We start from the raw sequence: 21,651 nt of genomic DNA on the forward strand, positions 1-21,651 counted from the left end.
TATATTGCTATCATTCAAATTAGATAAAAAAAAAAAAAAAAAAAAAAAACCTAGAATTTGGAGAAACGGGGCCCACAAGGGTAAAACGGGAAATTCGGGGGTAAATTATCCAATTAAACTCTAAGTGATCAAAACCCTTCAACTAATTGCTACATTAACTCAAGGATTCATCCAATTTCGAAATCCAAGCAAAACCCCCAATTTTGGGTATAAATCCTAACTCTTAAATTCAAGGATTCAACGCTAATAATGGAAGATATATGATTAACAACCTTAGATACATCATAATTTAGCACAAACCCAATCAATTTCGTCATTTAGAAGCTTAGATAGAATATTCATTAAACTCACCTTTAATCTTCACCACTTAATTACTAACAAGGGAAACAGGGATTCTAAGATGATTAGGACTAATGGAATAGCAAGGAGATTAGGAGGACTTACCACCAATAATCCTGTAGAATTGCTCCCAATAAGAACCACTTTCGGAATAATAAATGAATGAAAAGACTTGAGGTTTTATATCATTAACTACCCCAGTAACTGCCCGATCACCGCTTCCGCGGTCACTCAGACCGCTTCAGCGGCACCGCCCCAGCGGTCATACCTACATGGCACGGGACGCTTCAGCGGCAGGGTGACCGCTATAAAGGTACCGCTGCCGAGGTGCTAGTGCCGCCAAAGCGGGCACCAGACACCAGAAAACTATTCCAATTTTCACAACTCAACCCGAATTTTTGACTAACTTTCGAGGCCATCTGCTCACAAACCATATACACAGACATACATAAAAACACGCTACGAACGCACCCATGACCTCGAAAATTCCAACGGAGGTCTCGTTGACCGAGTCAACCCCCGATACCTCAATTCCAACTTCCCAACCCAAGCCCCAAAATGCATCCGAGTGCATTGGGAACCGAACCATATATACACACAAGTTCTAAAAGACCATCCGGACCTCTCGGAATTGATGAATTTTCGAAAAAGATCCGTTTACCCAAAAGTCAACTTTCTACGCTTTAAGCCCAAATTTCACAAAAAGTCGCCTGAATCAAATCTAAACACCCAGGGAAGCGTGTCAACGGTCCCCTCGGGTCCAAAGTGAGCTAACCAAGCTCGGGAAAGGTCAAAAGGGCCGAAAATGCAATAACGACCAAACGGCTCGTTACACATGAGTCGTGTAATTAACACTTGGGATGATATCATTAACCGTGCTAACTTGGTATAAAAGTTATGCACGAACGTAATGCTCATAACTTTCCTTAATTTTCACGGTTTGGACTGCTATGGTGGTAAGAACTTAAAAACGGATTATGACAGTAGCATTTGAAATGTATGAACAATTCTTTTCCTCTTAATTTAGTTTCACTAATTATTTTATTTAATAAAGCATGATTATTTTTTATTTATTTAGATAATACATTAAAGAATTATTGTTTTCAGCTGATCTGGTTTATTTAGTTATGTTATATTATTAATTCTTGTTTTGAATTTAATTTTTGCCTCTGTACATATAGTTTGCTTAGCCAAGAAAAATAAATAAAGGGATCGGTGGGACAGTTTGTTCAGAGGCAATCGTGATTTCGCAACTGAAAAAGCTTAAAAGGGGGAACATTTGCACTTTTAACTCCAAACATTATTTTCGCTTTTAACTCTTCACTTGTTAAAATTACAAGATTTGAGATGTGTTTTAGTATGTTGAATGGAGTACATCTTTAATTTAAGATCAAAGATTCAAAAAAAAAATTGAACTTTATGTCAAAACAAACTAAAATATATTATTAAAAAATACATGCAGTATATGAACAACACGGAGTGATGGCTCTCAATTCTCATAGACAACTTTTCAGGTCACGTCTCATTCTTTTGTACGGAGCCAAGTTTTGCACCTATCGTTTTTAAGGTGAAATTGACTTTAATTTTTTTTTAAAGTTTTGACTTAATATTTGTTTGGCCATGAAATTAGATCAGATCTTGAAATTTTGTCTTCAAAATATTTTCAAGTTTTTAAAACTGGCTTAGACGAGCTTTGGGCAGAAATTTCACTTTCACTCACAAAACTTCAATTTTTTTTCAAGTAAAATACATGTCCAAACACAAGCGTAATTTTCAAAAATCACAACTTCAAAAACTCAAATTTTCAAGTTTTAAGTTTCAACTTCAAAATCTATTGTCAAACGAGAGCTTAGATATAGCATTTTTCCCAACTATTTTTAAAACTTAAAGAGAGTGGATAAAAATCATGCAAAGATATTTAAGAAGCTTCTGGTTGAATCATGCAAAGGACAGAAAAATATTTCAAACTACTTTTCATGTTCTTTTTGCTTCGTCTTTTCAGTCCCACATTCTTTGGAGTTTGCTATATCAATTTTATATAAAACTTGTAAAGTTCTTTTTATAAATATGACTCATTATAAATTTTCTAATAATTTCTTTTGAGGTCTTGTAAAAGAATACAATACACATCGATTAATGAAATCATAATAAAATAATGCTAATCAAGAGGGATCGCACAAAACACCACGGATGCTACCAACCTTTTCAATGATTATTCATCCCTGGTTTTATATGCTGCTCCCTTGATTCGCACATTATTTATTATAATCCCATTGTTCGATGTGTCTTGTTTCTTTTTTACCAAGACTTTGAAAAAAACTCATGATTTAACAGAAAAGTTATGCAGTGCTGTATTCGTACAAGAATTTGTTTATACTAACTTATGTAGGAGTACATAACAAAAATGATTCTACTAAAATTTTATTGAATTTCTTTGCATGGTTTATCACACTCTTTGAATTTTGAAAAGAGTTAAGACTACTGCTATATACTAGCCAAAATCTTTAGAGCAAACTTTATTCAATTTCAGCTTAAATTAAACGATAGCAGCAAAAACTTCGTCGAGCAGTCAGGCATACCTGCCAAGCTAGGATCCTCAGCCATGCTGATTTTGAGACAATATTGTTGCGGAAGGAGAGTTGAGACATAGGGTGTGTTTGGTACGAAGGGAAACATATACCAAAAAAGATTTCTTGAAAAACAAGCTAATTTCTTACTTATTTTTTAGTGTTAGCAAAAAATAAATATATATATAATCTAGCAAAACACTATGGTGTGGGATGCGATGGGGAGTGGGGGTCCAAGAATGGCGGGGGGCAGGAAGGTCCAAGGGTGGAGGTTACGTTGGGAGCGTTGGGTGGTAAGGAGGAGACAATGAACTTGAAATGTCATCTATGGAACTTGTTTTCCCCCCTTCTATTTGGGAAGTCATTCTCTTCATTTTTAACGAACTTATTTTTCTAGGAAAAATATTTTCTAAAAATTTTGACCAACCTAACATAAAAAAAAATTTAAAAACATTTTCCAAAAATTGTTTTCATATATAGGGATGACACCCATAGATTATACGAATGTTGATACGCAGATCTGTGAGGAAGAAAGGGAGTGATGATGGGAATGGGAAAGACTCAAGTCAGAGTAGGGACGGAATGTTTATTTGCAGTTGTTGTAGTACAACTTTTCATTTCTTGGTCTTCAGTGTGCAATTTGCATGAAATCTATTTTTCATCTTCGAACTAAAAAGTAAGGTCCCATAAATCCGTAGCTAGAAAAATAATTTTTTCCCCTTTTTCTAGAAAGTATTTTCTTATATTCAATTTTAGCTCCAGATCTTTGAAAAAATCCTCAATGCAGCTTCTAAAGAAAGTCAACTTAGACATCTTCAAGAGCTTAACCAAAGAGAGGTGAATCCCGGTGTTATTGAACAATAGTCACCTAATATCACTTTTGGTGTTCAGACTCATGTAACTGCTGCTGTGTCGGCATTCAGACACAAGCTGAGTGATACGAAATGTTTTCTTTTTTAAATAAAAGTAAGTTCATTTTTTTCTGAAACAGATGCACTGCCCATAGTCACGTTGCAATGGTAGGCATCACTCTTAGCGAGGGTTGTAACCTAAATTCTTGTCCAAGTCCAACTTTAGACCATCTTTATTGCAACGGCAAAGCTAATTAAGCCCTAATCCAGTGTTTGTTTACTTGCAGTGTTAAATGAGTTCACTATCCAAGATTGCGGTGGGATGAATGATAACCAATGACCTTTAACCAAACACCTTAGGTTTGAGCCTTGAGAACGGAAAAATCGCTAATAGGAAGCCTTTCCCATTTAATGGAACCTATGTAATACAACTTTGGATTAGTCAGGCAGGTGGATGCCTGCAACCAAAGGCTAAACCGAAAAAGATGTTGGAACAGTAGTTCTCATTGCAACTTAGACTTATTATAGCCCGTTCACCATGTTAACTATACGACGACCTTGGAGAGCGATTAAAATTCTTCTTTGGCACAATTCCCAAGAATATTTGATACCGTTTGGTGTTAAACCTCAAGAAGGGTCAATCAAAAACAGTCTCTCTACCTTTCAAGGTAGGGTAAGGTTTGAATACAATTTACCCTCCCCACCCCACTTGTGAGACTACACTAGGTATGTTGGCAGTGTCAAACCTCCAAATAAAAACATGGAATTGTGCACCCAAGGGTAAGACCTAGTGCCAAATTAGAGGAGATCCATGAGGTCAAGTTCAAATCCTAATGGAGGCAAAGAAATACTACATTTTCTTCTCTACGTAAAGCTTGGTGGACGGAATTTTCCAGTAAATATACTGGTGGGAAGTATAAGATACTCAACAGAATAGACGAGCTAGCCCTACCACCACTAAGAAAAAGACGAAATTGCTGAACCCTTCACTCCCTACAGGGAAGCGTAAAATGCCAATGACAGAACATGATCTCAAAGAAGGAATTGCTCAACTTTTCACTACCTTGCCAAGTACCGTCTGGTGCAATCAATTGAGGGTCGTGTTGATCTTGGTGCAATTTTGGTTGTTCACCCTTTCAACTTTATGCACTTTCCATGCTATAATAACCAGAGTACGGTGGACTTATGCGGCCCTTTCAGGGTTTTCTTTTTCCCTCGACCTTCACAAACATGCATCAAGACATTTGTGGAAAAACTATTGTTTACGCATAACCCTCGCTATTCAAGAACTTAAATATGAGATCTGCCATTACAAGACTAAATCTAAGATCTGCCAAGCCCTTCTAAATTACAATCCAAAAGCATCATTCTGTTTTATTTTAGTCACTACTATACCTGCATCTTTTAATTTCAATTAACAAGCTTCACACGCACTTTACTTCCATATTCTCGAGAAAACGTGTACCTCCCTCACTACCATCTTTCAACTAACAAATTAATCGCTGTTCAATGACTTTACTAGGGTCATCCATCAGCTAAGGCCTGCATAAAGTCAAGTTGTAAACATCAACAAATGCTTATAGATAAACAAATACAATCAAGACGAACCATTCACCTCCGCAAAAATGCAAACTGAATACCCCAAGTGGGAATAGCTGAATGCTGATCCTTTCTTTGGAACCATTGGGTAATTGCTTCACCATTTTGGGTCTTTCTAGGCAAAGGCATAGTGCAGTCATGTAATTGCGTCTTTACCTTGGAAGAAGGGCAAGCTGGAGGCTTTTGGACAGCAAGAATGGAAATTCTAATTACTACTAATAACTCAACATCACAAGATAAGATAGGAGAAGAGAGGGTTGCTAAGTGGTAAGCACCCTCCACCTCCAATTTTGAGGTTACGGCTCAGGTCACCAAGGGAGCAAAGCAAGGAAGCTCCTGCGGAGGGTGAAAAAAATTAGTACAAGATAGAAATTCACCATTAAATACCATCACTAACAGCGTGACGCCGATTCAACCTGTAGAATAAATAGCTCTTCACATTTCTTTGTTTTATCTACAATCCCGTTTAGATTACTTTTTTACATCTAGCGGTCATAAGGAAATTCCATGTCATTCTCTGTCACTTTGAACGGCTGAGGATGTTGGCCAGAGCAATAGAGATTCCACATCTTAAAATAAGACCGCTCCAGGTTCCGTACCTAATGATGCACAGAAAAAGAATAAGCAGTGTTTAAGTAAAAGAATAGCATCAAAGCAACACAATTGTAACGGCGGTTCAGCAAATATAAGGTTCTCGACGTCATAAGCATTGAGTAAGAGTCAGGTATCGTGGAGTTCGATCACTCACCCAGCGTCCTGTGTCAAACAGAGGGCAACCCAGGCGCACAGCCTTGAGTCTATTGGTGAGATCTTGGAGCTTGGGACGATTCAGTGCCAGTGAAACTGCTTTCTCCTCATACTCCTTCATACTGTAAAACATAAAGCAGATCAAGATGAACAAAGCCCGAAAAGGTAGAAATACATGGATAAGAAAAGTATGCTCTCGTTTTCTTTGTTTCAACACAGGCCATCCCCATATGAGACCTAAGTTGCTCGGACCCTCCAAAAATGCTGCCGCACCCGTGTTGGATCCTCCAAAAATACACTACTTTTGGAGGATCCGACACGTACCCGTCGATATTTTGAAGAGTCCGAGCAACATAGTATGAGACTATAGCTTTATATGGTTTAAACTAAGGTAGATGCCCTTTTCACAGTGCAATTTTCTTCAAGCAGAATAAAATTATACTAGATTGTTCAATCTTACTGTCAGTTCGAGTTTGTACCAAACATTTGCTAGATATATACCAATAGTAGACCGCCGGCCATACAAGATAAGAGTTCACATGTATAAAGAATAAAGCTTCTAAAACGCAAGTCAGTTGAACATCAACTTAAGAAGAAACATGTTTGCCAGGTCCAAGCCATCATAGAAACCTGCAAGTCCAAAACACCTACCTGCTAACAACCATCTCCTCACCAACCCCTGTGGCCAAACACAACGAACCAGCAACTCTAGTTGCCATTTTCTCAAGGGGAAGGGTGACCATAGGTAGACCAGCCCAAAGTACATCCGTTCCAGTGGTATGTGCATTGCAAAGTGGCCTATGAGAAAGGAAAAAAAAAAAAAGAGATTCATCAGCATGAGTTGAATCGACACAGGATATTCAAAAAGCAAGATGTAAGAAAGATTGTAATATTCTAACGTGTCGAGGCAAAGATCTGCCAAGGAGCTGCGTCTGATGTGCTCTTGTTTCATCGCAACATCTGTGAAAATAATTTGGTCTGGCTGCACACCTTGCGCAGCAGCATCTGTAAAAAATAAAATCACATTAAGGATATCTCCTGTAACAGATGTCATAAGATAATATATCAAAAGCCTCATCAGACAAACTTATAGTAACAGAAGTAGTGTGAAAGAGAAACATACGTGCGCGAACCCTCATTTCCCCTGCAGCTGGAAATCTGAGCAGCCAAAGAGCACTGTTTGGTACACGCTTAAGAATATTGCACCTGCAACATCAACTAAAGAGCATAATGCAAGTTGTCTTAACGGACAGTATACCAATATAAATGCCATCCGAAGATTACCATGTCTTAAATATCTCAGGATCCATCTTGTAGAGCTGATTAAAACAAGCAAAAATGAATTTGTCCTCTGGCAGCCCATAATCTGAGCGCCTGGGTTGGCAGCTTGGATCTAACACGTCACAGTTTTTCTAGACAGTGGCAAGAAACCCATAAACATTTGGGAAAAGAGAACAATCATAAAAAATTCAAGATAAGAATCTCAGAAGTTTGAGACCAAGAACTCACTTGCTTATAATCATTGACAAAATAACAGTGAGGGAGATGGACAAGCTTCTCTGAGTAAATATGTGAGTACCGCATGGGTGATACAAACTACCAAGCATACAGGAGAAGCAATGTCAAGGACAAGAAAGAAAAGCAAATAATGTTAAGTCTAAATGTGTGAGTATTGCATAGGTGAAACAAACTACCGTGCATTCAAAAAAAGGATGCCAAGATCATAGGAAAATGGAAAATAACTAAAATACCTCATCAGTAACCAAATAATGTATATAGTTAGCTCCAGTGGTTCCAGGGAACCCCATATATGAAACCTGGATGGGAGCAGGCTGCATTGCAAAGATCTCATTTCGGGCTCCCTACAAAACATAATTAGAAGGCTAAAAATGAGCAGTAGTTACCAATGCAAAGCTTTGCACCAGCAGATTAAAGAAGTAATGCTTTTATGATGCTCAAAAACAATAAATACTCGGTTATATGGCCACAAAAATAAAGCTCAGGAGACCGTCCAGAATTCTGTAGTTAGGCAATGAAAAAATGTAAGAACATTTCCAAATACTCATAGCCCAAGGTCATGCTTATCCAAGTTTTGATCCTGATCTCATATTTCCGAGGAACATCGAACAACGATGGCTCCATTTTTTTCTTTTTCTTATCTTTTATTCTTTAAAGGGTTGCATTCATAAACAAAATGAGTTCAGCTACAAAACAACAGTATGATCTCATTAAGATTAACAAGGTCAGGAACCGATATCATACCTTAGTATAACCATTAAGATTGATCAGGATCTGTATTTGATCCTCATTGATCATCCTAGCTATCACATCAGATGTCAAGGACGATACATCAACAAAATGCTCTACTTCTGACTGAATGCGGAGCCTCCACTCAGTGCCATCATTTGGACTCAAAGCATAGCAGAACACCTGAGATAGGAGTTCTTGTAGGTTTAATAGGAACCAGGGGGGACGTAACAGCAGCAATGCATCTTAAAAATAATATGTTATCCAAACCTCAACATTTTCTCTGTCGTGCATGCCGAACACCGAACCCATCAGATGTGATAGTGGGTGGTTGCCAAAATCACTGCTCACATATCTAGGCACATTTAAAAAATCTCATTACATCGGTTCCATTTGTGAGTAAATGTAGTGTTCGAGAAAGATGGAAGCAAGTAGACAGCTGTCGGAGACTTACCCAACCCTAAGCCGACCACTCCTGCAACCACCCTTTATTGGCAATGGAGGAGGATGACTGAAAGGAGGAAGTGAGAAGCGAGCTGCAATTACAGAGCAGTGCTGGGCATACTTGCAACTGTATAATCAAAGGAAAGGTTAGTTAGAAAGTCGCACATCATTCTTTTCTGTCGATCCAAAAGAAAACCCCTCACCTGATTTCTAGAGCTAGCAGTGGATCGAGAGGGTAAGCAATTGCATGGAAAGGCTGTACACTCGGGATAACTGACATCTATGACAAAGTTGCCATAGAGAAAATAATCAAGGAAAATATGAATCAGTATCACTGTGATCAACATATAGCTTACAATACCGATTCATTATGGTTGAATGAGAAGCTGAAATACCTTAATCTGTCTTCTCAGGATCCCCTCAACTTCAATAAACATCTTCTCTCGATCATCCCAATCACAGATACACTAGAAAGTATGAAATCAAACATAATAAGTATGCCAGAAAAAAGAATTCCAGCAAACATTCATCTACTCAGCAGGTACAAATCAAGCTTCATCCCAGAATCACTTGAAAAGCAATATATCACTGTAGTGTCCATCCTTACCAAAGAATACCAGCTCAAAGAAAAGGTAATGTCTTATGAAACTAATTTTTTTCCTCATGCACAAGATGCACATGGAAGTTACCTAAAACACGAGGTACTACACGTATATTAAAGTGTGTCCTAAACTGGTAAATTGGCATCGGAGGCACAATGAGCACAAGACAAATCAAAGTCGTACCATAAAACTTGACAAAACAGAGGAGAAAAGAGCACAGCATTAAAGTATCATCTAAATAAAGTAGTTCAGTTTTTGAAACATATCTTAAGCATAGTCCATTAATAGATAATATTATCTAATGAGCTTAATATTTTCAAGTAAGGTCTTATCAAGTTGAAAAAGGCAACAAATGACATGAACTCTTTGATAAACCCCACCCAAGAAAACATAGGCAACTGACGGGTGAAGCTACCTGTAACGTGTGAAGAAGATTACAAGTTGCTTCTGGGAAGTCGGGACGTAGCATTAAAGCTTGCCTATAGCTTTTTACAGCTGCTTCCACATTGCCACTGCAGAAGATCGAATAAAAGCATTACAAACGAGCAAAATGGACATATACAGACGCATGGGGAAGGACCATCAACTGTTTGAAGCTTGTGAGCTAGACAATGAACCTGTCCTTATAAGATGACGCCAAATTTGCATGAGCCTCTGCCATATTTGGTCTAATGGTAATAGCTCGCATATAGTCCTGAATAGCTTCATTAACTCTACCAATCTCCTTGTACGTGTTACCTCTATTGACTAGTCCATCAGCTGCCAAGGGGTCAATCCTGAGCACCTCATTGTAGCAAGATATGGCATCTGCATAGTTACCCTGTAAGTTAACCAAAAGAAGACAATTATTTGTCTGGTCAAAACCAACAGGGAAGCGCACTAATTTGTCAAGAGAACAATCCCTTCTAGTTATCTTTGCTACCACATACAGCCTTTCGAATAGCTTTTCTGTCATTGACATGAAAATTAATGACTCTTCCAAAACACATATAAACATGTACCTGCTGCTTGTATATTATGGCTAAATTGTTAAAAGGAGCTGAAAGCCCAGTTGTCACAGCTAGAGTTGCCTTGTAACACTGTGCAGCGGCACTCATCATGTTCCTAAAGAATCAGGAATGACAAATCCGAAGATTACTTGATCTGAGTGCTTCCTTATTTCCTCCCAAAGAGGGTTAAAAACAAAAGAAAATAATTAATTCAAACAAGTAAACCCTACCACTCCATATAAATGTTTCCAAGATTAGTCAGTGCTTGAGGATGATTAGGTTGAAGTGAGAGGCATTGCTGCAAGCACCAACCGGATAGATTAAGAAAATAGCACGATAAAGCACCAAAAAAGCACGTATCCGCACAAAAAGCGAATATAGCTTACACGATAGCAGTGAATTGCTTCCTCAACCCTACCAGCGTCTTTTAGAGCATTACCCTAAAAGCAACAGAGTGGAAAGAGTAGATAATTAACACCCAAAGAAATCAATTTTGTACTGGACAACTACACAGTAGAAGATGAAATAAAGGCCCACCAGATTGTTATATGCCTCCAAGAATCCAGCATCACAGGTAATAGCTCTCTTGTAATTAAGCATGGCCATTTCCAGGTTACCTTGTTCGTAGTACACAGTAGCTAAGTTGCCTGCACATAAATGACTGTCACGCTAAAAAAGAAAGCAGTATGATTTATCCCTAAGAAAAAAAAAAGGAAGGGAAGAAGTATGATGTGATAATTCTGTGCAGACATCCATAAATACACTTACTAATAGAAAAAGACATCTATAAGTATAGATGAGTACTGTACAAATGCAATCACCCAGTAGAGCAACCTCATAGCAACGGATATGAAGCTAAGACCGAGAAAGGAGCACTTACCAAAAGCCATAGCATAGTCTGGTCGCACAAGGAGAGCACGCTGGTAACACATAATGGCCTCCTGTGGCATTCCCAGAGCCTGGAAAATACAAAGCAAATACACATATTTCCCACATTCTTCTCCTTGCACCACAGACCATATTAGCACAATGCAGAAGCGCTTACCTTGTACACATTTCCCAGGTTCAAATATGCATCTGAAAAATTTGGTTTTAGCTTGACAGCTTCCTGGATATGAGAAGTTTGAACCACAAAATAGTGAGTCCACTTAATAGCCCATAAACAAAGAAAGAAAGAAAAATCAAAACAAATCCAAGACTCTGATTTAATAAAGTAATACGCAGTACGATATAAGTTGCTCCATACCTTGTAGTACTGCAATGCCCTGTTAAGATCACCAGCATCCATCAAGAGGCTAGCAAGATTGGACCATGCAACGGCAAATGTAGGTTGTATGCGTAGTGCCTCCACATAACAATTGTATGCCTAACGGAAAACTAATAATCAAGACAACAGAAATCAACCAGCATAACAACAGCCAGCAAAGCATGTATAGCCAACAGAAATGCACAGGAACTGCACTTCAAGACTCAAATACCTGTCAAAGAATAACAAAATTGAAGAATGCAGAGTATATCTAACTCAGACATGTGTAGATGTTGTACAAAGTTCAGGTCCACAACCATCCGACAGCCACTCGTAAAATACTATAGGGCCCACCATCGATGGCAGAGCAAAACAAAACAAAGTTACGAAAGACCCAGTGTTTTACCTCTTGCACCAAACCTTGTGCTTTCATCAGATTCCCAAGATTGCTATGTGCGTCAACCTAGAAAGAATACATGCGAATGAAGAAAGAAACATAGGAAGAAGCAAACCAACTGAACTGTTAAAATGAAGCCAAATAAATAGGTAATCCTGAATACCAGGCGAGGATTTAAAGCTAGAGCCTGACGACAACATTGGGCGGCCTCACTCAACCTTCCTTTCCTCATATATGCACCAGCTAAATTTGACCAAGCATCAGCAAAATTGGGACGCAGCTGCAACCAAAATATTGACTTAATTATGTCGTCCAACAATAATGAACCATCGTTATATTATAGCAGAATATTATAGAAAACACCTTTACTGTATATACTTTATCAAGATTCCAAACCAAAAGCCAAAACTTGCAAAATTTATAGTTGAGAAACATGTTGCCATAATTCTTGAGAAAGGAGAGATTTCTATCACGTTGGAAAATGAAGGTCTTCTTTTGGTTTTGAAAGAAGAAAAGAACAACAAAGAATTTCTAGGACCCAAATTGACCCGTATATATTCTTTTCCTATCCAAATTGCCCATTATATATTCGTTAATCTGATAACCAGATTGCCCCTTACTATCCTTGTGAGCTCCATTTGAAAAGGTAAAGCTTTTCTTAATCACCCAGAATTAGTCTGTTATCAGATAGAAAATTCCTCTTTGAACAAATTGTTAAGCATAGCCAAACAGAAAGGTCACTGTTAGTGCTAGAAGTCAAAACCCCAGAAACTATAACTTAAGAGAACAAGTGACCTGAAGAGGTACAGACTCAAAAATAAATTTAACCCTCTTTGATCACAACAGAAGGGACAGAAATTTAGTCATGCTATTAACCATCAATCTAAGTAGGATAAATAAAAATCATAAATTCTGATAAGGCAAATCAAGATGCATGCAAACCTCTATTGCAATCAAATAATAGCGTATTGCAACATCGATATTGTCTTTTTCCTGCAAACAATAGAAGCCAAACAAACCATATCAATGTTCAATCACAAAAAGAAAAAGTTAGCAACGAGACGAACTAATACAACCATACCTTCCAAGCATTTGCCATATTTCCATAGCACTCAGCAAAGTGTGGGTTAACGCGGATGGCTTCTTCATTTTTTGCAATGCACATATCAAAATCATGCAACTAAAACAAGGAAAATAAAAATGCTTTACTTAGATAGATGGGGATAAGTAAAAATAAAATGCTTTACTTTAGATCTAAGGGGATAAGTACATGCAAGATATAGGAGGCACAGTGAATATAAAACACTGTCAAGAAAGTATACTTGATAATATATGGCCCCCAAAAGAAGGAGATTATCAGTGCGTTGGGGATTTCTCTCATAAACTGCCTTGCTATGCTCTAGAGCCAGTTTATAGTTTCCACCTTTGTAGTTCTGATGAGCAAGAGTTAAAAGTGTGTCCTCATCAACTGTGGCACAAGAAATACAGATGTCAAAAGCTATACATATATAGAGAGACAGTGTGTGTGTGAGGGTGTACCAGCAATGCAAGTTATTATTAATATTCAGCTGACAGCAGACTTCACGACCTAACGTAAATATTGCATGCAAATATATCAAGCTTGTAACTATCTAAAAACCGGAAGCTGATGACAATTAAAAGTCCTCAATTCATGTATCAACAAATCAATGACTTCTCTTTTTCTTTTCTTTTTTCCTTTTTCTGTTCTCTACTCTTGACAACTAATATTGAGCAGAATATTCTTAATTTATTTTTATTTTGGATAAAGTAATAAATTTCATTTAAAAACAATTATGGGTACAACAATTCTTTTTTTCCAATAACAGTAGTGTCAAGACGAGCTTCCGCGCACCTCAACTATTCCCCTGAATATCCGCTACCTTCCACCACCACATGCATGGGGTAACTCAACCTACCAAAAGCTTAGGTGGATAGGAAGATGTAAGACATGCCAATCTTGCTAACAAGCACTTTATTTAGCCGTGAAAAGCTCCAAGTGGAAACCAATAATTCTAAGTAGAGGGAGCTCCAACCTTGTAGTGAAGTCTAGTAACTGGTCACATGTGATCCACCACAACTAATTGTGTCATTACCAAGAGAAATGGTGAAACCAACCAACAGTAAATAATGTCCTACATAGCATTCAAGTTTTTTCACTTTGATTTGCGTTAATTTCTTGCAATCTTGTGACTCTTAGTAAGCGTTTGGACATGAATCGAGTGATATTTGGGGAAAAAATACTAGTATTTGACGTTAATGTTGGAAAAGGATATTTGGAAGTTGAAATTGTGTTTGGATAACCAAACAGGTTTTGAAGAAAACAAAACTTGCAAAAAGAAAAAAAAGATAAAATAAATAAATAAAAGAGTTCCAAACGGGCACTTATTTATGTTATATGGACTCTTTGGCATAGCCGGATATTATTGGACTCTTCGGCATAGCCGGATATTATTGGACTCCTCAGCATAGCCGAATATTATTGGACTTTTCGGCATCGCCGAATATTATAGTATTTTTTATTTTATTTTTGATGACAAGGGAACCCGCAGCCGCTACCCTTCGGATGCGCACAAGGTAAACCCCGCTACTCTAGTATTCAGGGTCAAATTCATCTATGCTTTGAATTTCATATTTCTATATGCCCTATAAGGCTATAAGGATAATGCAATATATATGTAGGTGAAAAATTGGGATACACGGTAGTAGTTATCTAATTGTTTGGAAGTCCAAAGATCTAAATTTTATGCTATTATTGGTTAGATATAACTATCCAACTGCCATAGTATCAATAATCAGACATCAGTCAACCCAAGCCCATTCCTGTTACCCTTATCCGCATAATAAGTTGGAATTAAAAGCACACCAAATTATTCTAAGCTCCAGTCAAACCAGCAAGCCCCTCCCAACAGCTTCATCCATTTCTCAACCTTAGCCTCCTTCACCTCCTTCTCTTACTCTCTCTGTCCAATATGGTGCTTTTATTTCTCCAGAAGTAAGAAGACAAAAGCAAATGCACTTTCCCTCCCTCCATTCTCAATCTTCATCTTTTTCCCTTATGTTCTTCAACTTACTGGCTACCATAATTTGTTGGACAAATCCAGCACCGATCTTACACAGAATGTTAGTTTCGAGTTAGCAAGGGTATGAGGGAAAAGTTGGAATCCTTGTAAAATAGGTCTCAATACTTGAAAGTCATGAATTTCTTAAGATTCTATCCTGCTCTTTAGATGCTTTTGCATCCACTGAGCTGCACTTGTGACCATTTTCAAAGCTGCCTTCAGCCATAAAAGGAGTCCTTGATTCAGCCCTTCAACCCACAATACTTTTGCTGCTCCATTTGAACGCAGAGCTGAAGAAGTCTATGTGCACAACAAAACCAGCGGCTTTTTGCTGATTGCATTTGATTTGACTAATGTAGAAAGCAATGTTCAGATACAAATTCTATGATGAATAACTGCCTCGCATTTATAATGTTACCCCATAAATAACTAAAGTAATTCCTACTACCTTATTGCATTGATTAAAAGTTATGCATACTTATACATCTCAGTGAAAGTTGCTAGTATAAAATTATACTCAGGGTGTGTTCGGTTTGGAGGAAAACATTTTTCCATGTTCGGTTGGTAAAAAGATTTGGAAACCATTTTCTCTAGGAAAACAAGTTCCTTGAAATGAGGAAAATGATTTCCCTAGTGAAAGTAGGGGAAAAAATTCCACAAATGGCATTCCACATTGATTCTGTGCTCCCCACCCTCCAACACGCATCATCTTCACCTCCACCCCCGTATATCCACACCACCCCAAACCCTTACCCTCCCACCCCCACCCCAATAGTATTTGTCTAATGCTTTTTAAGATTAAAAAAAATTGTTTTCGTAGCGATCACAACAAAATAAGTAAGAAATCCACTTATTTTCTTGGAAAACATTTTCCTTCATACCGAACACACCCTTAGTAAGTTAATTAAGTAGAGCCTAGTGGTTTATCATGTCAATCTCCTCATAATCACCTGAAGGATATAGTAATACCACCAAAACCCACAAGTCAAAAAGAATGGAAGGACAGAATAAGTAAAATAATTCACTTGGTGATGTAATTTCTAAATACAACCTAAGTTAACTAAGTAAACTAATTCAGAACTTCATTATTTCGCCACAAAACAACAAAAAAAAAAAAAAAGATCCTTACTGATCAATTCCCCACCAAAAATTCTATAGGCCCTAAGGTGCCGTTTGGCCATAAAAATTATTCACTTTTTTCCGGCAAATTTTTTCACTTTTTTCACTTTTGGGCGTTTGGCCATAAATATTCCGAATACAACTTGAAGTTGTATTCCGGAATACTAAAAACTCAAAAAACTTGTTTTTCAAAAAAATCACTTTTTTCCAACTACATTTCACCAAAAACTACAATTTCAAAAACTATGGCCAAACACAACTCCAACTTCAAAAATTTCAAAAAAAGTGAATTTGTTTTTGGTATTTATGGCCAAACGGCACCTAATATACTTCAAAGTAGTCTTTCCTACCGATCCTCCACATTAACAAATTCGTAATCTGAACTCTCTAAACATTGAATTATACCTAAAGACAGAATTTTAAGCCAGCGTTTGGCCATAGATTTTGGATCAAGTTTTGAAAACTTATCGTCAAATATCTGTTTGGCCATGAAATTTGATCAGATTTTTAAATTTATCTTCAAAATATTTTCAATTTCTCAGTTTCTGGGAGAAATTTCACTTCCACTCACAAAACTTCAAAAAATTTCCAAGTGAAATGCATGTCCAAACACAAGTTCAAAAACTCAAGTTTTCAACTTCAAAATCTATGGCCAAACGGGAGCTAACAAATTCCTAATCTAAACATCGAATTAAACCTAAAGACATAATCTTTAACCACAAGTCAAACGGTGCCACATAAATTGATACGGAGGGAGTAGTAAAAAATAATTTAAAAAAAGCTAGAAATATAATTTACCTTCTCGAGACAATTCGGACTTGATGTTGTTAACGTTGGACAAAGACGATGACTCGGAGTAAAAGGGAAAAGACGAATCAGTCCTCGGATCGCCAACACTAACGCCATCATGTGAAACCCTAGAGATCAATAACTGTTGCCGAGGATCGCTTTGCAGAGACAACATCGTTATTTCACAACATACACCAAATTCACCAAAAAAAAATTCAGTGGAAACTGAAGAATTTGATTTCGTGGCAGGAACTGGGAATTTTATTTGGCTGTAGCGAGAGAAGGAAAATATATACTCCCTCCCTCCCAATTTAAGTACATTCGCGGTCGCGGACTAAATTACCCCGGCCTGAAATTATAATACTTTGACTAATTTATTCTAGTGGGAGGTAATTTAAAATAATCTCAAATTTTATGGGTGAATATTTAGGATTAATAAGTTTAGAATTAAATTTATATGGTGTTTGATTGACTGACATACATCTATTACCGATAACCAAGTACATTATAAATGTAATTGTGAGATATCCCACCTAATCCCATATAGGAGTGAGCATAATACGGTATTTGAAAGTTCGATATGATAATTTTAGATTTTGGTTTCTAAAAATACTATACCATTACCATATCAAATTAATTCGGTATGGTTAGATATTTTTAAGTTCGGTATTTTGCGGTACGATAAATTAGTATCATAATTTGATTAACTTCGACTTACATATACTCATATCGTAGAGAATTATGACTTCGGCAACTCAAAAAACATCTCAATCATATTGTACTAACATCTTACACGTACAAAAATATTCAAAAGAAAATACAAATGATTACCTTCATAAATCAATTACACAAAAAAATACATTTAAATCAAGATAGAGTCGACATATTCCTAAAGTTTAAACAATTAGTTTTCTAATAATACTAGTTTATATATTTGTTAGTTTTATAATACTAAGATATATGAATTGTATATGTAACCATATATTTCGGTATGGTATTCGGTACTTCGATATTTTCTTTATGAATACCGAATACCGTACGAATACCAAACTTTTTTAAAATGCATACCAAATATCGTACCAAATACCATAATAGCGAAACAGCGGTATAAAAATTTTCGATTTCGGTATGATAATCGGTATTTACCATACCATGCTCACCCCCAATCGCACATGCCAAACAATGCCGTCTAAGTATCTTACTCTCTCCGTCCCATATTACTTATTCATTTTTTTTTTTTTACGCTTCTTAAGAAATCATAAAAACACTTAATATTAAGAGTAAAATGAGAAAGATTTTATTAATTCTCTAAGATGGGAAAGATTTTATTACTTCTCTCTTGGTTTTGTAAATGGATAAGTAATTTGGGACAAATATTTTTAGTAATGTGGACAAGAATATGAGACGGAGGAAGTAATTTCTTTATGGATAGGCTTAATACCCAGATGGACCCTTAAACTTGGAATGTTTTGTAAGATAGGCATATAAACTTATAAGGTGACCAGATAGACACTTAAACTTACTCAAAGTGTATTTTTCAAGTTTTTCAGTTGTTTTGAAAACAAAAACTATATTTTTCAAACACTCACAATTTTCATGGCCAAACAAGCCCTAAATATATCACAAAATATTTTTTTTAAAATGCAAAAATAAGGCAAACGCATATACATGAGACTATAAATGTGCACTTAAACCAATAAATACTCGCTAATCGCAATTTTGCAGCTTTCAATTAACTCGGTTTTTTTTTTACACTTGAATAATTAAAAAACAATAACTTTAACCAATAAAAATCCTTAAAAAAAGAAATTTCAAATTAAGAAATTTCTTTTTTTTAAGGATTTTCTTCTCGGCTTTACAGTTTTCTTAATTTGAAATTTCTTTTACACTTGAAATACTGAACTTAGAAATTTATTAATTTGAAATTTCTTTTTTTAAGGATTTTTATTGGTTAAAGTTATTGTTTTTTAATTATTCAAGTGTAAAAAAAAATCCGAGTTAATTGAAAGCTGCAAAATTGCGATTAACGAGTATTTATTGGTTTAAGTGCACATTTATAGTCTCATGTATATGGGTTTGCCTTATTTTTGCATTTTAAAAAAAATATTTTGTGATATATTTAGGGCTTGTTTGGCCATGAAAATTGTGAGTGTTTGAAAAATATAGTTTTTGTTTTCAAAACAATTGAAAAACTTGAAAAATACACTTTGAGTAAGTTTAAGTGTCTATCTGGTCACCTTATAAGTTTATATGCCTATCTTACAAAACATGTCAAGTTTAAGGGTCCATCTAGGTATTAAGCCTTATGGATATTTAGCAAATTGATAATTCAAATATACTACAAGACAAGTTTAAATTACGAAATTTAAATATCATCTTGATATATTAAACACATTTTTAATGTGGATCATATAATTCAATAATTTGTTTTAATTTTTTAATTTTTTTGCTTAGTTAAAAATTAAGTTACTTAAATTAAGACAGATGGAATATTTAAAAACGGGGGAAAAGAACTCCTTTTTCTTCGTCTCTGAATCGCCTTCGGTTACTGGAAAAGCGGCTGCTCTCTTGAATGCTTTGTTGCTGCTACGCTCTCCCCCATTATATGCTGCTGAAAAGACTTTATTAACCCCGTATTATGGTCTGACACATATGGTTTTGTTTGGTTTTGGTCGGTTTGACCAACTTACTATTGCCTACATATTGCGTGATTTTGTCGCATATCATTCGGCCAAAACCCATGTATGTACAGTACAATCAAATACTTATTCGAAAATATAACTAGTATGCCTCATTGTAAAGAAGTTGAAGTCATAAAAATGAATTCTTAATGTGATCATATTTTTTCAACTAAGTTAATCTTTGATTAAAGTAATTTAAGTATATTTCAAAAAGGAAAAAAAAGATAAGTTCATCAACTTGAACAAAAATTAGTTAACCAATCTCTCTCAATATATATATAATCACGCTCCAATATCAAACATGCTGAGATCGATTATATGAATTAGTGTTGATTATGTTCTTCCTTCAAATTCATCTTAGGCTAGCTTACAAACAACATACTAGTGTAATCCCATAAGTGGAATCTATGGAGCATACGATGTACGCATATCTTACCCTTATTTTTGTAGGACAGAGAGGTTATTTTTGATGGACCATAGCTCAAAAAAAAAAATCTAAAGCAAAGTTGGAAGAAAAATTGATAGCAAAATACAAAGCAAATGAAGCAACAGATAATATATACATTGAAGAAAAGAAACTATGTGATTATTAAATACTACTTCTAATAATGAGAAGAGGAGAGGAGGCTAGCCCTCTGCCTCTCCCATATAAGGTGCGACGACACTCAGTTACCTACTAACCTTCTATCCTAATTCTGGACCTCCATACCCTCCTATCTAGGGTCTATATATGTCTTTAGTAAGCTGAAGATATGTCATGTCGTGTCTAATCATCTCCCCCTCTTCTTCGGCCTAACAGTACCTCTCCTAACTTCTGCTACAGCAAACCTCTCACACCTCTTTACTGGAGCATCCACGCACCATCTTTTCACATGCCTGAACCGTCTAAGTGAACATTGAGCTTCTTCTAAAGTCCAACAATTCACGCAATAAGTGTCATAGAGATGCAAATGCTAAGATGAGTGTGTTCATACGAGATTTGACAAGATAAAAAATGATCACATTCTCCAAAAAGTGCAAGTAGCAAAACATTTAGGATAAAATGAGATGCGGTCGCTTGAAATGATTTAGTCATATCCTGTGTCGACCTCCGAATGCACCGGTCTATACGAGTGAAATCATGGTGAGAAGGTGCTAGAATGAGACGAGGTAACCTAAAATTAAATTGAAGAAAATCGACTCAAAATACCTACAGCATATTGGAATCAATGCAGACTTAACGAAATATAAGATTACAGTGGAAGAAAATATTTTTATAGGCATTAATAATTATTAATTGAGAATGTATTTTAGTCAATTTGGTATGTGCATTTTAGTCAATTTGGTATGTTTATGTGCATTTTAGTCAATTTGGTATGTTTACTTTAGTTCTTTGTTTGTATGAGTGTTTTAACCATATTAGAGATTCTTATGTCAATAGAAAATATCGAGAGCTTGTCGTACTTACATATTATATAAGAGGTGTGAGAGGTTTGCTGTAGCAGAAGGTCAATGTTCACTTACATAGTATATAAGAGTCCGGAACCAAAATGACTAAAAAAAAAGACTTGAACCAAAATATCCCAGAAAAAAAAAAGCGATACAAAAGTACCTTTAACTCAGTATTTTACTACGTTAAAGGAGCTCCTTTTTTTTTGAAACTCTGTTTGTTTTACATTTCATACTTTTTTACGTACTTAAGCCATAGATTAAGCATGTTCGAGGCTTCGGAACTTTAATATTTTATATAAAACCTGACTTATTTTTGTGCGATTAATAAGGTAGGCTCAATACATCAAGGATACGCAAAGCTTTGGATTGTCGTTTTAGTGGTTGAAAGTACTCAAAGTCCATTTTTTTTAAGACTTGTTGTCATTAGTTTTAAGTTATTTATGTTTTAGGGTTTAAATTTAAGCGTGTTATTTTTTAGTCAAAATTGCATCATTCATACCAATCTCAAAATAATTAAATTGCA

At 36.1% G+C, this 21,651-nt stretch overlaps 1 protein-coding gene across 3 annotated transcripts; it reads right to left on the bottom strand.

The window, feature by feature from the left end:
• Nucleotides 1-5,000: 5,000 nt before the first annotated feature.
• LOC132640759 (probable UDP-N-acetylglucosamine--peptide N-acetylglucosaminyltransferase SEC) lies at nt 5,001-17,345 on the bottom strand. 3 transcript variants are annotated; one of them, XR_009582357.1, is made up of 30 exons: nt 17,026-17,345; nt 13,351-13,496; nt 13,110-13,208; nt 12,971-13,021; nt 12,192-12,308; nt 12,038-12,094; nt 11,632-11,751; nt 11,431-11,493; nt 11,266-11,344; nt 10,923-11,032; nt 10,772-10,825; nt 10,616-10,683; nt 10,398-10,500; nt 10,014-10,216; nt 9,812-9,908; nt 9,190-9,261; nt 8,998-9,074; nt 8,805-8,921; nt 8,621-8,705; nt 8,366-8,533; nt 7,855-7,965; nt 7,613-7,699; nt 7,388-7,515; nt 7,227-7,309; nt 7,003-7,108; nt 6,755-6,901; nt 6,105-6,225; nt 5,773-5,955; nt 5,373-5,692; nt 5,001-5,299 (listed from the first exon to the last, which is right to left on the bottom strand). XR_009582357.1 is itself a non-coding variant. In XM_060357514.1 (28 exons), exons 1-28 carry the CDS (start codon nt 17,189-17,191, stop codon nt 5,842-5,844), a joined length of 2,949 nt encoding a protein of 982 aa, XP_060213497.1. In that variant the 5' UTR covers nt 17,192-17,345; the 3' UTR covers nt 5,712-5,841. The 3 variants fall into 3 exon arrangements, 1 of the variants encoding a protein (XP_060213497.1); XR_009582358.1 differs by having other exon boundaries at nt 5,001-5,692; XM_060357514.1 differs by lacking the exons at nt 5,001-5,299; nt 5,373-5,692 and having other exon boundaries at nt 5,712-5,955.
• Nucleotides 17,346-21,651: the final 4,306 nt, after the last annotated feature.

This window comes from Lycium barbarum, chromosome 5, assembly GCF_019175385.1.
Source record: "Lycium barbarum isolate Lr01 chromosome 5, ASM1917538v2, whole genome shotgun sequence".
Lineage (NCBI taxonomy): Eukaryota > Viridiplantae > Streptophyta > Magnoliopsida > Solanales > Solanaceae > Lycium > Lycium barbarum.

Excerpts from the sequence above, each read along its gene's own strand:
- LOC132640759 (XM_060357514.1), bottom strand. The coding sequence starts at position 17,191 with ATGTTGTCTCTGCAAAGCGATCCTCGGCAACAGTTATTGATCTCTAGG. Across the intron at positions 13,209-13,350 it reads TGGGGGCCATATATTATCAA|TTGCATGATTTTGATATGTG; the intron begins GTATACTTTCTT and ends TCCTTGTTTTAG. Across the intron at positions 10,826-10,922 it reads TGGAGGCATATAACAATCTG|GGTAATGCTCTAAAAGACGC; the intron begins GTGGGCCTTTAT and ends TGTTGCTTTTAG.